Here is a 17,738-nt window from a genome sequence, read left to right as displayed (position 1 = left end):
AAACCAGCACCCGAAGGCCCTGGAAGTTATCCTCCCTCCATACAATTAACGTCAGCTCTCCTTTGAAGCAGCAGCTCTTCTCCAGTCATATTCAGAGTTCATTCGAACCCGAGGAATTCATGTTCGGTCACTATTTCAGATAATGTCAGTGGTTGTGATAGGTGGGAAGACTAGGGATAGACGGAGTTGTCTCCACCGAATGCCTACACAAACCAAAAACCAGCTGGCCATGCTACAACAAAGGGGTTGGGAAGAAATCAGGCACACATTAGACACCTATGGGGACCATCCAAAGCTGGGGATGCTCGACCAAGGTCACCTAGGCACAGATGAAGGTCAGCCTGCACATGCTCCTGAACTCAGCCACTAAGATGGGCCAATGCCCTCAACTATGCCTACCTCTGCAACCCCTAATGGGGAAAGGAGGGGATAAATAGCACAGACAGGGCAGGGGCCTCATTTCTCCCCCTACCTTCCACCTACCCTCATAGTATTGCTACTCCCATTATTATTCCTGGGGGGTTTATCTGTCCTGGATTTCATGTGTCCAGAGCACTTATCTGTACCCATGTACATGCTCTGGTCTGGCCAGATTGGTAAGGTAGAACTGGGACCATGATAGTGGAGGAAGGAAGCATTAAATAACTAAAGGAATGTTGTGTGTTTAGTTGGTGCTATGTTGCACCCTGGCTGACTTGTTCCTTCCTTGTGACCCTTCTGTGAGGGGATGTCCAATTGTCTAGAGATGGGCTTTGGGTCTCTACTTGGACCCCCATCATTTGCATTGATATAATTATTTGTTTTGGGGTGTTCTGATACCTGATCCTGTTGACACCTCATGATCACACAGGCTGGTATGCGTCTTCCGGATAGCTTTTGTTGTTTCCCTGCTAGATGGCCACTTGCTTAATTTAAAACCTTTAAGACCCTAGATGCTCTATCTTGTAATAACTGGACACCATCAGCTTCCTTCACCACATTTGCTTATGCACCCATTTTGTCTTCAGTGATCATGTCGGGAAGGTGAGCATCACAGAATACCAGGTTATTAGAACAAATTGTTCTTGCATTGAGGGAGGACTTGAGACCCAATGACTGTGGACTCCTCTTACTGGCCCCTTTTCCATGAGGTTTCTTTGTGCTCTTCGGAAGCGGCCATTTTTTATCACAAACTTTCCCATGGCTCGACCATGTGGTCTTGCACACTTTCCAGAGATGGCGGGCACTCTCTGAGACTCTAGTACCTGAAGCCTCCCTTTCCCTCCTAACAGTGACTTGGATTTACAAAAGTGCTTCTTCCTTGTGTATTCTTTCAGCGTTGAGAAGCAAGAACCAAGGGAAACCATCCCAGAAACCTAACAGTTGATCTTTCAGCACCTGCTCCTTCTTCTCAGTTTGTCTTAGTGTAGAAGCTCTGCTGAAGCTAGTCCACCATGTGTGACCTGGCTAGTCTTTGAAATACTGGTGGCATGGCTTTCAGCATTACACACACACACACACACACACATACACACTCAAATAATGTTAGGTCTTGGATAGTAAGTGAAATCATAGGAAGACTTGGGGCCAGGGAGTGAAGTGATTTTGTATTGTGTTTACAAGATTGCTCTGCCTACTGTGTAGAGAATAGATTTTAGAGGACCAAAGATAGAAATGGGAAGATCAGTATGGCTGGCGAATATTATGCATAAATGCTTAAAATCTCACACACGTAGTCTCTGGGAAGCAGTGGTGCACAGTGGGAGCACTAACTCCGCTTTAACTCTTGATACAAGTTCAGACATCATCTGAGTTCTTTGTCACTTCCCCCATGTTTGCTGGCCTTTAACCCAACAATGTGAATATGATTAGACAAGTCTGGGGCAAGCCCAGGGAAAGGCAGTTTGCCTCCAGAAAAATGTGGTTGGAAACAGATTAGCAAGTGTGCAGAAAGGTGTTCACACAAACAAGTAGGGAATTTTCTGGGCATGTTCTTTGAGAGGTTTCCAAAAATACCCAGACACATGTTATCTCATTTAAGTTAAAGGTTGCAAAACAAAAGCAAACACAGAACCAACCAACTCATAGTGATCCTAGAGTGTAACAGCAAAATTGTGACACAGGAATGACCAAGTGGCACTCTTAGAGAACTCAAAAGAGAGATGATTTCTTAACCGGTGACCCAGAGGAACTAGCATTTCAGAAGATCTGGGCCCTAAATATCAGGTGGGCATTGCTTTTATATTTTATCTTTACAAGCAAGTTCACAGAAGAGGGCAAGGCCACAGAAGTGAATAGGCAGATATTTCTAGTACAGACAGGTTGTTAGTAAAGGAGGAGTGGGGTCCTGGGATGGGTGTGTTCTGGGAATGAGGAAGTACATGGGGTGTGGAAGTGCACTGGACTTTGTTTCTGAAGGTTAAAATTCCCAGTTAGGATTTTCCTTACAATACCACTTCAGAAGCACATGCCAGAAGGTGAATTGAATGCTGTTAGCAGTGGGTTTTTTACAAAACACACTGCCATTGAGTTTATGCCAACTCGTTGTTACTCTACAGTGGAAGGTAGCACTGCCTGTGTGAGTTTATGAGACTGAAAACTGTTTATGGGAGTAGAAAGCCTCATCTTTCTCCTGAGGACAAGCTGGTAGTTTTAACCACTATGCCACCAGGGCAGTGGTAGAAACTAAAAGAGTTAGATTGGGGACATTTTGCAGGAAGAGTCCTATAGATTATTGAAAGTATAAACTTTATTATTCAAAATATTGAATTTGTTAGAGAGGGAGAATTTAAGGATAACTACTGGATGTTTGACTCGAATGCCTAGGTGGATGGTAATATCATTGACAAGATGTGCAACATTGGGGAAGAATCCTTTTTAAAGGAGGAAATCAGGAGGTATTATCTGGGCAAGCCTTTAGGCATCCCTGAGATATCAACAAAGCAAACAGATAAAGCCATTATTTAAAGTCTTGAGACTGGTTGGATTTCCTAGGAAAATGTTCTGCTAAAAAAAGGCCAAGACAAAGCACTGGGACTCCGGCACTTCGAAGTCCAGTAGAGGACAAAGAAGAAACATTGAAGTAGAACAACACCCAGAAAGAACATGGTACCATGAAAGCCGCCAGATTCAGCAGTGTGAAAATCACTGGTAACTGTAATGAGCCATCTCGGTGGAAGAGTGAGACAAAATGACATTGGAAGAGTTTGAGGAGCAAAAGACATGGAAAGGAAAGGAGACAACTATCGTCACAGTACAATTTGTTGTTCGGTGGAGGCTTAGGTGTTGCTGTCATACTGGAAGCTGCATTACCCTTAAACACTGAGCACCCTGGTTTGCAGAAGGGTAGTTACAGCCCAAAATCCATTTGCAGAATTGCCACACAGATTGAGCCTCCATTGAATGCTTTCTGGTCATTTAACAAGGTGGTGGATCATCTTGCCTTCATGTGGAATGCCTTCACCCTTTTCCAATCACCCAAGGAGGAGCAATGTCTCTTAGGGGCTTGCCTAGGTGTGTCCCTCATAGCGGTCACCATGCTGGGGATGGTAGGGACTCAGCTCACATAGTTATGGTCATGCCCTATCAGTCCCACCCTGACTGCCTTAGTCAGAAGGAACAATCTCATAAGCAAGCCCTTTATGATAGTCCGGATTGACTAGAGTAACAGATTCATAGACATATGTGTATAAGAAAGAGCTTTATATAAAATAGCAATTATATATTGAGAAAACATCCCAACCCAGTCCAGGTCAAGCATATAAATTCTATATTAGCTCATATGTCTGATACCAATATATAAATACCTCTTAGGACTCATGCAACACATGCAATGAAGAAAAATCACAGGCCAATGGGTGGAAAGTCTTGTGGATTTAGTGTCAGCGGAAGCATCTCAGCGCTGGTAGGGGTCTCCACGTGGCTCCTCCAGCTCTAGGGCTCTAGTGTAGCTGCATGTGTCTTGTCAGCAGGAAGACAAAGCAGAGAATCTGTGTGTATCTGGCCTCCTCTAGTGAACTAGTTAGCTCGGTGGTGCCTCCAAATGAGGTCATCAAACTGTGACCCGGTTGACAGGCTAGACTCCACCCCTTAACAAGTTCACACCAGATTATGTAACTACCATAGACCACCCCTTGTCAACTTGACAATTTTCCACAACTCTTTAACCATACACAATTTTTAACAAAGCAATAATAAAATCCTATTTGTACCTAACAGGATACAACTAAAATGTGTGCAACTCATCATGTGCGAAAGCCTTATTTAAACATAATATTCTATAAGTGGACCACACAATACAACATCTGCGTGAGAGAGGTTAGGAAATCAACCCAACAAAGATTCAGGCACCCTCCACCTCAATAAAATGTCTAGGGGTCCAGTGGTGTGGGGCATGTGGAGATATTCCTACTAATGTGAAGAATAAGCTATTGCATCTGGCCTTCCCAACAACTAAACAGGAGGCCCAATGCCTTGTGGGCCTCTTCGGATTTTGGAGGCAACATATCCCTCATTTGAGTGTTCTACTTTGACCTATTTATGAAGTGACATGAAAGGCCTCCAATTTTGAGTGGGACCCAGAACAAGAAAAGGCTCAGGTTCAGGCTGCTGTACAAGTTGCTTTGTCACTGGGACCATATGATCCAGCTGACTCAATGATGCTAGAGGTGTCAGTCATAGATTGAGGTGCAGTGTGGAGTCTATTGGTGAATCACAGAGTAGACCCTTGGGATTTGGGAGTAAAGTCCTGCCATCTTCTGCAGACAACTACTCTCCTTTTGAAAAAAAAAACAAAAAACTGTTTTCCTGGTACTGGGGCTTAGTGTAGACTGAATGCCTCACCATGGGCCACAAAGTCACCATGAAGCATGAGCTGCCCATCATGACCCACAGAGTCATAAAGTTGGACGTGCACAGCAACACTTCATTGTAAATGGAAATGTTATATATGAGATCAGACTAGAGCAGAACTTGAAGGTACAAGTAAGCTGCATAAAGCAGTGGCCCAAATGCCCACAGTTTCCACTCCTGACACAGTACCTTCCTTCTCCCAGTCTGCACCTATGGCCTCCTGTGGAGTTCCTTATGAGAAGTTAACTGAAGAGCAGAAAATTCATGCTTGCTTTACAGATGGCTCTACACATATGCGTATGTCACTCGTAAATGGATAGGGCAGCACTACAGCCCCTTTCTGGGATTTCCCTAAAGGCCAGTAGTGAAGGAAAATCCTCCTAATGGGTAGAACTTCGAGCAGTGCACCTGGCCATTCAGTTTGCCTGCAAGGAAAAATGGCCAGACGCGAGACTGTATATTGATTCATGGGCTGTGGCTAATGGCTTGGATGGATGGTCAGGGAACTGGAAGGAACATGACTGAAAAAATGGTGACGAGGAGGTGTGGGGAAGAGGTATGTGGACAGACCTCTCTGAATGGGCCCAAAGGGTAAAGATAATTGTGTCTCGTGAATGCTCACCAAAAGGTTACCTCTGAAGAAGAGGACTTAAACAGTCAGGTGGATAAGATGACACGCGCTGTGGAGACTAGTCTTCCTCTTTCCTCCGTCACTCCTGTCATCCCCCAATGGGCACATGAACAAAATGGACATGGTGGCAGGGCTAGAGGTCATGCATGGGCACAGCCACATGGACTTCCACTCTCCAAGGCTGACTAGGCCACTGCCACTGCTGAGTGCTCCATCTTACAGCAGCAGAAGCTGTGGGAAACAGAAGGATTTCTCCCAAGCTGTCTCCCCCAAATATATGCCAAACTTAGCTGCTTGCGAATGACTATGCACTTGGAGGTCATCAGAAGTAGGTCAGGGGTTATTCTCCCTAAGGGTATCAGCCATCTAGACCAAGCAGACACCACTGTTTATCCCATAACGAGTAGGGTCCACTCCCTTCTGATAGTTGTCTGTTTCCTTGTAGGAGATGCCAAAGAGGTCAAACCTGCCCTAGGATGACCAAGGTTAGGCTGCCATCCTAAATCTAGCATCTGCCCATCTTGTCACATGTATATCCCCAATACCTCTTCTTCCTATTGCATGTATTTCCTTAGACCACGCCCTCTCATTGCTCTATAACCTATAGCACAGCCCCTCCCTATGATGTGGGTCCTCACCTGTAATTAGGGGGCTTGCATGTCCCCAGAGAAGATGAAAGCCTGGGCTAGCATTAAAGATCTCTCCCTCCACGTGGACCACTAATCAGGGCTGAGGTAAGCATGCTACTATGAAATGTGTCTGACTCCATTTATTTCAATACTTCTCTTCTATCTCTCATGCTCTCTATAATTTTACTATGATCTTTACTTATTATTGCTGTACAATTGCACCTACCAAACCTGCAATGAAGGGTTAGGGGCTGGCTTCCCCGACAAGAAGCCAACATTGAGTCCAAGATATGGTACGTTTTCTCAGGGAGCTCAACCAGCAACCTGGTGGCAGGTTGATTACATAAGATCACTCCGTCATGGAGGTTTTGTCCTTATGGAATAGACACCTACTCTGAATATGGATTTGCCTTCCTTGCACACAATGCTTCTGCCAAAACTACCATTTGTGGACTTATAGAATACTTTATCCAGCAACATAGCATCCCACTTATTATTGCATCAGAACAAGGAACTCACTTCACAGCAAATGAAGTGTGGCTATGGGTGCATCCCATGGAATCCACTGATCGTATCATGATCCTTCTCATACTGAAGCATACGATTTGATAGAACGAGGGAAAGGCCTCCTAAAGACACAATTATGGCAGCAACTAGGCGGCAACAACTTGCGGGGACGGAGTAATGTTCTCCAGGGGGCTGTATATGCTGCAAACCGGCACCCAATATATGGTGCAGTGTCTCCAATAGCCAGGATTCATGGGTGGAAGCTGGAGTGCCACCACTCACTATTACTCTTAGTGATCCACTTGCAGCAGTTTTGCTTCCTGTCCCAGCAACCCTATGAGCTTCAGGACTGGAGGAATTAGTCCCAAAGGAAGGTACTCTCTCACTTGGGAACACAACACTGATTCTACTGACCATACAGCTGAGAATGCCCCCTGACCACTTTGGGCTATTCGTGCCTTTGGAGCAACAGGTCGGAAGGGTGTCACTGTACTGAGTGGTGTGATTGATCCTGATTATCAAGGAATAATTGGAATGTTGTTACATAATGGAGGTAAAGATCTCCTAGGCTATTTCTTAGTACTACCATGCCCTGTAATTAAAGTAAATGGTAAACTATAACAACTTAATCCTGACAGGATGTCTAATGACACAGACCATCAGGAAAGAAGGTCTGGGTCACCCCACCAGGCAAAGAACCACGGCCAGCTGAGGGCAAAGTAATATAGAATGAGTATTAGAAGAAAGTAGTTCTACCTATCAGTTATGACCACATGATCAATTGCAAAAGCAAGGTTTGTGGTAGTCAGTTTACCTTCTTTATATGTGCTTACTGACTATCTTTCCCTTGTTCATATATGATGTACCAGATACAATTAGATTCAGTGTGTTTTCATTTTATATGTATGATATTTATATGATGTGATGTGTAAGTGTGATTTAATTAATGTCTGGAACTTATATATGGCCAAAGAATTGTGTACAGGTGCCAAGTTGGCAAGGGGTGGATTGTGATAGGTAGGTTTATTGTGCCAACGTGGCCAATAGGAACATGTAGGATTAATCAAGGCTTGTCAAGGCCTGTCCCTCTCTTTCTTGCTCTCTGGTGATCAGACCATCATACAGCTGCACTAACTAGTTCTCTGCCTCAACTTGTGAGCTATACTACCTGTGGAACAAGCCAGCCCATGGATCGTGTTGCTAGAGCTTGAGGTTCCTACGAGACCTGCTTTGCCATGCTGCTGGTGTGTACGTTGTTTGAGCTTGAGTCTGGTGGATCCTGTGGTCTTGCATTGCTTGAGTTAGATATCCCATCCAGGCCTGCTTCCCTAAGCTCTTGAACTGCTGACTATTGGTGACCTGTCCTGCTGTTTGTTGCCTGTGGGTAGACTTTGCCTGCATTGACTAAGGGAAGACTCGGTTGTCTGCTTCCTTGATCTTAGGAGTGGCAGCCCTCCTGAGTTGAAAGACTTCCAGTATATTAACTATTCCATGGAAGTGAGTTGAACTGAGCCCTCTTGTACTGCTGTTTGGACTAATTAGCTGTTCTAATCCTTCATGTTATATCTATCTATCTATCTATCGATCTATCTAATCATAAGTGTCCTGGTTTTGTTTCCCTAGAGAATTCTGCCTAACACATCCTTCTATCTAATAATGCACATGTCCTGATCATGATTTTGTTCCTGCTTCTGTAGTCCTATCTGTAATTGTGATGTATTCATTGATCTGTCACCAATCATGCTATCTCCTTAGTGCCTCAGATGCAGGCATCAAGCAGGGACCTGATTGACAGACTAAACTCCACCCCTTCACTCTTAAGTTTCAAATTGACAGCAGATTATGTAACTACCACACTCTTTAAAGTGTTGAAACGCAAGAATGTTGGTTTGAGGACTAAGGTGTGCCTGACCAAAATCATGGTATTTTCAGATGCCTCATATGTATTTGAAAGTTGGACACTGAATAAGGAAGACCAAAGAAAGAAGAACTGACACAGCTGAGTTACAGTGCTGGTGAAGAATAGTGAAAGTATGGTGGACTGTGAAAATAACCAACAAATCTGTCTTGGAAGACGTGCAGCCAGAATGCTCCTTAGAAGTAATGGCAAGATTTCATCTCATGTACTTTGAACTTGTTATCAAGAGAAACCAATTCTTGGAAAAGATGATCATGCTTGGTAAAGTAGAAGGATATTGAAGCAGAGGAAGACCCTTGACAAGATTGATGAGGTGACTACAACAATGGGCTCAAATGTAAGAACAATTGTGAAGATGCGCAAACCGGATGATTTTCATTTTGTTGTATATAGGGTCACTGTAAGTTAGAACCAACAATGACAGCACCTAATAACAACATAGCAATAACGTCTTTAGTCTGAAATTGATTAAATATGCAGTAAGATTCATTAATAATTATTGGTATAAAAATTGGAAGCAAAGAGAAAAATATGGAACAGAGTTCGAAAATATAGCCTTGGTATTGGAAATGAAGGTGAAGATCCCTTTTTTCCTTTCAGAAACATAAATGGCAACCACACACGTGGGTCTTATCAGCTGGAACACAAATGTTTTCACTTTGAGGCCTTATGCCCTGTGGATGCTTATTAGTCCAGCCTTGTGTTCATCTCTGTTACTGCCCTCTTGATTCTGCAGAGAAGGCTACCAATGAACATTTTGGTGATGCAAATGGTCCTCTCAAAAGCACCTTCTTGGTATCCTTTGTGAAAAGTTTGTGTCATGTGAGTTGTGGTAGTTACATAATCTGGTGTCAACTTGAGACTATTAAGAGTAAAGGTGTGGAGTTAAGCTTGTCAATTGGGCATAACTAATGGACATGGATTTCACCTGAGGATTCTGGAAATTCCTGTCTTTCTCTCTGGAGGCAGGACACACACGCACTCTCCCTGTGAGACATTCCTTGTGACAAGCCAGATGGAGCTACACCGATGGAGCTAGAGCCTTGGAGCTGGAGGAGCCACGTGGAGACCCATGCCAGTGCAGAGATGCTTCCACTGCCAGTGGATCCACAAGACTCTTTACCCACTGGCCTGTGAGCTTCCTGCATTCAATGTCATTGCATGTGTTGTGTGAGTCTGAAGAGGAAATTATAGACTGGTATCAGACATATGGGCTAATATTGGATTTATGGACTTGATCTGGAATGGACTGGGATATTTTCTCAATATACAATTACTCTTGTATATAAAGCTCTTTCTTAAACACATATGAGTGTCTATGAATTTGTTTCTCTAGTCCACCCAGTGTAATACATGGATCCTCTTATAGGACATATTCCTCCTATGGGTCTTCTCACCTCATATATCTACCCCATCATGCCCACTTCCTTGAGCATTTTTATTCTTTCCTGTACCAACTGCTAAGGACCAAGTTCTTCTACTTTGATGAGAGCTGGCTGTCAATTTTTTTTCAGGTGTCTAAGATGTACTCCAACAGTGAGTTGACACTATTTTCTGTTGTCCTTGCTAGGGTGCTAAATCCCATGTCTTAGGAAAATGTTCCCAATTCTTGCTTATTCAGTCTTAAAGAACCCTCAGAATCAAGTGCCAAGAATGCGCTCTGGGTTCTTTTTGGTACACATAAATTAATATTTATAATTCTTTCAACTCCATTCAGACTCAATATGTCATCAGCTGGATTCTGCTAGGATTTACCCCTAGTTTTCAGAGGAGATGCTGGATATTTGTTGTCTTATGGAGGAGAGGCTTGTGCAATATCTCCCAGTGCAGTAGAAGTTCTGAATTTTATTAAAATGCGTGACCCATATCTTCCAATCCATAAGGCGGAGGTGGGTCAGGTGGATGTTTCAGAACCAACATTTTCAAAGACGTCATCTAGGTATTATTTTCCGAGGCTTTGGGATCCCAGGTTTTTCATGGCAGAGCCTCTATCTTCACCTAACAGACTTCTTTGGTCAAGTGTTCCAATATCTTCAAAGGACATGTGTCCTGCATTGATCATCCTGCATTCAATTGTATCTGTACTTTGACTACAGTTGTTAACACTGAGGAACTCTGGCTCTCATTAGCCATTAATCGATTGGGACTCATCTCAACCTTCTGCAGCTCACTAGTGCAACTTAGTAACTAGACAACTTTGCTGTATTTCTTGTTGTCTAATCAGTTCTGACTCATATCAACCCTGTGTACAACAGAAAGAAACACTACCTGGGGTCAGGGACCAGCTTCCACAACCAAATGGGTTCAAAGGGCAGTTGTGTAATAGGAGGGTAAATTAAGGAAGCATCAGACAAGGCATGCAAGGGCTCACCTCCTCTATGGAATCAGGAACCAGGTCTGGGAGAGAGAGTAATGTATTCTCTTAACAGGTTTACTTATAATCTTGGGCTATAAAGCCATATCATACATATACAAAACAGAAAGGGGTAGTATTACAGACATACATGGAACAGGAAGGGGTCTGACTAAGGCCATAATGTAACAGCTAAAGGAGGTATTAGAGGCAATACTCATGACAGGAAGGCACATACCTAACAAGAGGGGCAGGTTCTAGAGTTAAGATGGTGGCTTAACCTTGGTTATCTCTGAGCTGACTTGACCTTAAGTGTCCCTGAGCTCTTCTCCAGAGAACAATCTATGATCCTTATCAGAAGGGAGTGGGCTGTACTTAGGGCGGGGTGGTCTGATTGCTCTAGATGGCAGACAACCTTCAGGCAGGTAGCCTTCAGCAGATAACCTTCAAGGGTGTATAGTAGCAGCCATGTTGTTTGCAAGTAGTACCTTAAAATTGGCAATATCACAAGGTTCCAATTGGAATGAAGATTCTTCACATCAAAGAATATGATTGTCTCCTCAGAGCACTGGGTTGATGTAAGTGGACAGTATAGAAATTGAATGCCCCCATAGGGGGATAAAGACATGATGTGGCTGGCTTATAAACTTCCATAGGGGGCGAAATCTGTTCATAGGATTATAGGACTAAGGTGTAGGTGTTACTTAACTGCAATTATTAAGCATAGGATATTTTTGTTTTGTCACTTATAGAATATTATGTTTAAATGAGGGTGGCATATATTGAATTATATGCATTTTTGTTATATCCTGTTAGGTACAGATGTGATTTTATTATTGCTTGTTTGAAAAATTATATAAGGCTAAAGGGTTGTATGAAAATGTCAAATTGACAAGAGGGGGGGTCTGTGGTAGTTACATAATCTGGTGTCAATTTGGAATTTGAGAGAAATTAAGAGTGAAGGGGTGGAGTCTAGTCTGTCAATCAGGTCATAAAGAATGAGACCTCTGTGTGGGCATAGCCTTCTTCTGAGAATTTTGGGAACTCCAGCATTTCTTTGGAGATGGGAGAGACTCTCTCTGCTCACTCTCTTGGAGACTCTCTACTGATAAGACCCACAGGACTACGATGATAGACCCCATGTCCTGGGAACTGGAGAAGCCACATAAAAATCCCTGCCAGTGCCGAGATGCTTACAATGCCACTGGATCCAAAGACTTTCTCCTCACTGGCCTATGATCATCCTGCATTTGGCATCATTGCACGTGTTTCATGAGTCTGAAGAGGACTGTATAGATTGGTATGGGATATATGGGCTAATATTGGACTTAAGGACTTGGACTGAAATGGGTTGGGATGCTTTCTTAATGTACACTTACCCTTTATATACATCTTTCTTTTATACACATATGAGTTTCTATGGATTTGTTTCTCTAGTCTATCTGCACTGTGGTAGACTTTTTATTATTTCTATTATTAAGAGGTTATAATTAGTATAGATAGGTATTTATTTTTAAATATTTGTCTTGTATTGAGCTATAAAATTATCTTAATAATTCTAGTTTTGAATTTTTAGGCATATAATCTTATTAGTGAAAGAAAGAATGTTATATCTTTTCCCCGCAATATTTATGCTGATTGTTTTTGCAGTATCAGAACATCCAGACAATGATGAATAGCAAGTAGCTTGTCTTGTTCCTCATTCTGTAAAAGAAGAAATTCTCTAAGCCTGTGCCTAGGGAATTCCATCTCCCTGGTGACCTATCCTAAATGACCACACGCCCTTATGGATCTCAGACTTGCTTAGCCAGCTCCACAATCACATATAGCCCTTCCTTTGTAATCATCTAGCTATCATATTAGTTCATATATGTAAATTATATATAATATGTAAATATTATTTATATATAAATCATACTAAGTTCTGCTTCTGTGGTTGACCCTGACTAAAGCAAATACTAATTATTAAAAAGCTATGGTAACATTTGAATAAATAAAGAAGCTTATTTTGAGCATCAGAATGCAATTTTAATAAAAGTAGATTACACATTGACGTGTCAATCCAGTGTTAGAAAAACTTATAAACTATACTTAAGAATAAATTACAGATTATTCAAATCCACACACTTTTATTGTCTTTTATACTTGAATTAATAACAGCCATTTAACATCTCATGTAAAATAACTGATATTTATACACTTTTGAAAAAAATACTTTTACTCTCCGGAAGAATTTTAATAGCCAAATTTAATATCTAAAATTGCCATAGCAAGAGTGTATAGAGTCCCTGTAGGAGGAGTGCAACACATTAATCTCATAACCATAGAAATATGTTTCTTTGAATCATTGAAGATTTTTCACATCTTGAATTTGATGGTATTTACTATGAGCATGTACTGAGTATTTCTTGGTCAAATGCATGTTCTTAACAGAAGTATATAAATATATAGACTCCTTCTACATACATGTATCCATAAAATAACATTAGGCCCACCTACATTTTCTTTTGTTTTCTTTGAGATCGGTGAAATGGTTCATAAATATATGTTCTGTAAATCTTCATATACTGGAAGTAGCTCAAAACTAGAATACTGAAGAATAGCAGCATTAGGAAAAAGAGAAAAGAAGCTACCAAGTAGCCACTTGGTCTGAAAAAATAAAAAGAAAAAAAGATTATAAATCATTGCTTATATATTGGTTGTTAATTCACTTAAACTATTCATCGATAGCCACTATGCCATTGGCAGAGAACAAAGACTAATGAGACAGGATTTGCACCCTTAGGCTGGCCAGAGAATCAAATAGTGGGTAAATATAATGAGAGAACGAAACATAAGCTGAGCAGCAAGGATAACATTCCATGGGAGGGTGACTCTTGAATTGAGTATGGGGATTTGGATAGGAATTGATTGGATAAGAATGTCTGGGGGCAAGGTACTAGAGAGGCAAAGAGAGAGGCATAGAAGCATGAGAAAACCTAGAAAGAAACCACTCCCAGGCATTCTAGCACTGAAACTCATTCACTGTGACAGTGATCAGGTCGGGCAAAGTGGTGAGAGATGAGGACTAATAGGCAGGTAAAGGCAGATAAGAAAGATGCCGTATATCGAACTAGGGAAAACAGAGCTTAGCAGCATGGTAAAAGGGAGCTATGATAAAATATTTCCTTTTTTGTTTTTTATTCCCATCGGAAAAGATGAACATTTTTGATGGATGATTTTATTGCAGGGTGAAGAGTGGATAAAAAGTGGTACATTAGTGTGGAGGTAGCAAGATAAATTAATTAAAGTAGTGGCTGAAGAAATGGAGCGATGTGGATATATAGTTAGATATATTTAAAAGTTAGACTGAATTGGGCATGTGATTGTTCAGGGATGCGGTTTGAAAAATATCAAGCAATAAAGGGTATCGCCCAAGTTTAGGGCTAGGTGACGTGAGGATGGTGTCATCATTCACTGATCATAGGAAATTCAGAGGTAAGAGTTTTGAAGGGGATGTATGAATACAGTTGGTGCATTTTTTTGACGTATTGAGGTATCTGAGAGTCAATCAAGTGATTATAAGCGTGTGGAAAAGAGAAGAGTAATTGGGCCTTGAGTTACGGACCTGAGAATCATTAATATATAAATTGTTGTTGTTGGAAGTGCCATTAATTCTGTTCTGAACAAAACACTGCCTGGTCCTGCCCCATCCTCACAATTGTTCATAGGCTGAGCCCATTGTTGCAGCCACCATGTCAATCCATCTTATCGGGAGCTTCCTCTTTTCTGCTGACCTTAACTGAAATGAAGTCTTGCCGTCCAGGCTGGACTTCTTCCAAACAGATTGGTTTGTTCTTTTTTTAAAAGATAGTTTTATTGAGATATAATTCATATATCATACATTTGTCAGCTGCATTTAAAAAGTTGTATATGCATTACTACCATCAGTTCCAGAACACTGCTTTCCTTCTTGTCTTCATTATTTGCTCCCCATTTCCCTCCAACCTCTCCACCCCCTCCCCCAAAAGCTATTACATCAGTTACCACTTACTTTATATATTTGCTTATCCTGGGCTTTGTCTCTTGGAAAACATACAAGCACACACACACACACACACACACACACACACACACACACACACACACCCAGCAACTATATTTCAGAAGAAGGAAAGACCAATAACAATATTAAATCAGGGAAAACTCTCTGGCAAGATAAAAGCAGGAAATATTAAAAACTAGAAAAAATTTAAAATGGGTCAAAGGGAGATCAAATGATCCGGGATTACATTTTAACCTAATTACATCTGCCATAATTCAGTTTAGAATAATCGCTGTCTGATAGTAAGGTTATTCATATCCCTCCACTGTGGTCAGAGGGGACTCACCAGATACTTAATCCATGTTGGGACACTGCAAATAGAGTTTGGGTTCCCACTGTCCTCCATAGCGTTCTGTAAATTGGATGTTCACAATTTAGGCTTTGATACCATTCTCTCCTTTGAATTTGGATTTTATCATTCATTATTGTTGGATTTTAAAGCCTGGTGTGCTTATTCCATGTGGATTTAGTTGAGATTTATTTGTTATTTTGATAGTCTATACTTTGTGTATTCTTTGCCAGTATCATAATTCAAACTAATATAAATTAGTTATTCTTGACTTTTTCAGTTTTAAATGCCATTGTCTCAGGGGATTGCACATATGCACATACATATTCATTTTATGCACATTATCAGTGGATACACAAGTTAAGAACCAGGGATAAATAGTTGTTTCAGATAGTGAAATGTGATTAAAGGTCCCTGAGAACTGATATATTGCCTAGGAGAGAACTGATATGCAAATTCTAAGGAATACTAACTATTTAAGAGTTAAATTTCAGAATGAGTGACCAGAGAGATTGGAGGAGAACAAGAGAAGTGAGATTACCAGAAAGATGTTTATTTGTAACAAATATTTTTGCAAAGGCATTTGACTGTGTGGATCACAGCAACCTATGGAAAACCTTCAAAATAATTGGAATTCCAGAACAACTTGTGTTTATGGGAACCTGTACATAGGGCAAGGGACAGTAATTTGAACAGAGAAAAGAGACACAGTGGTTTAAAATCAGGAAAGGTGTGGGTGAATGTTGTACCCCTTTAGCATACATATTCAATGTGTAGGGTAAGCAAATACTTGGGGGTGGGGGGAATATATAGAGAAGAATGAAGCATTCAGATCTGAGGAAGGTTCAACATAGGCAGATGACACAACCTTGCTTGCTGAAAGAGACAAAGACTTACTTGTGCTTACGGCTGGAGATCAGAGACAATAGCCTTCAGCATGAGTTGTATCTCAACATAAAGAAAGAAAAGAAAATTCCACCCAGCCGTATGAGTAAGTTGTTAAGAATTTCATTTTACTTGGATTCAGCAATCAATGCCTAGGAAAGCAGCAGTCCCAACATCGAATGTGATATTGCACTGGGCAGGTCTGCCACAAAAGACCTGTGCTAAAGGGAAGACATCACCTGGAGAACTAAGGTGTGCTTGACCAAAGCCTTGGGCCATATGCATGTGAAAGCTGAACAGTGAGCTAGGAAGAAAGAAGAATCCGTGCATTGAATTATGTTGTCGGTAAAGAATATTGAGGTATCATGGACTTCTAGAATAACTAACAAATCTGTCTTGGAAGAAGGACATCCAAAATACTTCTTAGAAGCTAGGATGGTAAGACTTTGTCTTATGTGCTTTGGACATGCTATCAGGGGAGAGCAGACCCTGGAGAAAGTGATCATGCTTGGTCAAGTAGTAGGTCAGGGAAAAAGGAAGATCCTCAACAAGGTGGACAGACACAGTGAGCATGGCACAGGACTGGACAGTGACTTGTGTGTGCTGGTTCCGCAGCAGTGTCTTGTTCTGCTCTACCGAGGGTTACTCTCAGTTGGAACTTCTTTGATGATACCTAACAGCAGCAGAGAATTGAGGTACCCCGAAGTACTAGGATGTATGAAATTGTGATCAATAATGCCATAGGCACCCATTTTCAAGTTGTTTTAGTTTTTAATATTTTCCGTTTCCTTTCCAACTGGATTTCCCCCCCCTTTATTTTATTTTGTTATTGTTGTTAACCTTTTTGATTCTTTGTTTCAGTATGTTTTTCAGTATATGAAATCCAGGCTGGGTGAATCTATAGAGGCAGTAACTGGATTAATGGTTTCTTGTGAAAAGTCTTGTTATCAGACAGAGAACAGGGCAAAGATGATTATGATAGATAAAATTAGGTTAAATTTAGCATCTTATTTCATCTCCCTTTTGAGCCATTTAAAAATTGTCTCAGTTACCATTGGCTCAAGTAGAGAGAAAATGTTTTGGAAATGATGATGGCAACATATGTGCAAATGTGCTTGATACAATTGATATATGGATTGTTCTAAGAGCTGTAAGAGCCTCCAATAAAATTAAAAGGGGGGATACATGCAGATTGAGACTCCAGAGAACCCTCTCTGATCTTAGACCAGGAAAGTGCATGTCCTTGCTGTCATGCACGGTGCATTGGAAAGTGGATAATGGCAGATGTAGTTAGGTTAAAAATTAGCACATTATCATTTGATCTGCCTTTTGACTCATGTTAAAGTTGTCCTGGTTTTAAATATTTCAACTTTCTTTTTGATTGAGCTTTTTCCTCTGTTTTATTTAGTTATTGTTGCTTTTTTGTTTTGTTTTATATGTCTTTCAGTATATAAAATCAGGGTAGGTTAATCTATAGAGACAGTAAATGGATTAATAATTAAAAGGGGAGCTAACAATAATAACTACAAGAAAAAAGAAAATGTTCTAAAATTGATTGTGGTAATTATTGTACAACTATTCTTGATATGATTGAGCCATTGAATTGTATGGC

General features: G+C 41.1%; 1 protein-coding gene across 1 annotated transcript in view; it reads right to left on the bottom strand.

Moving 5' to 3' along the window:
• Positions 1-13,363: 13,363 nt before the first annotated feature.
• CATSPERE (catsper channel auxiliary subunit epsilon) overlaps positions 13,364-17,738 on the bottom strand; it is a 134,807-nt gene continuing 130,432 nt past the window's right edge. The window contains exon 16 of the mRNA XM_075542684.1: positions 13,364-13,517. Within this exon, the coding sequence (XP_075398799.1) occupies positions 13,364-13,517 (154 nt within the window). The remainder of the gene's footprint in view (positions 13,518-17,738) is intronic.

This window comes from Tenrec ecaudatus, chromosome 1 (assembly GCF_050624435.1).
Source record: "Tenrec ecaudatus isolate mTenEca1 chromosome 1, mTenEca1.hap1, whole genome shotgun sequence".
Classification (NCBI taxonomy): domain Eukaryota; kingdom Metazoa; phylum Chordata; class Mammalia; order Afrosoricida; family Tenrecidae; genus Tenrec; species Tenrec ecaudatus.
Note: the sequence above shows the minus strand (reverse complement) of the source record. Positions and strands in the feature narration are given on the sequence as shown.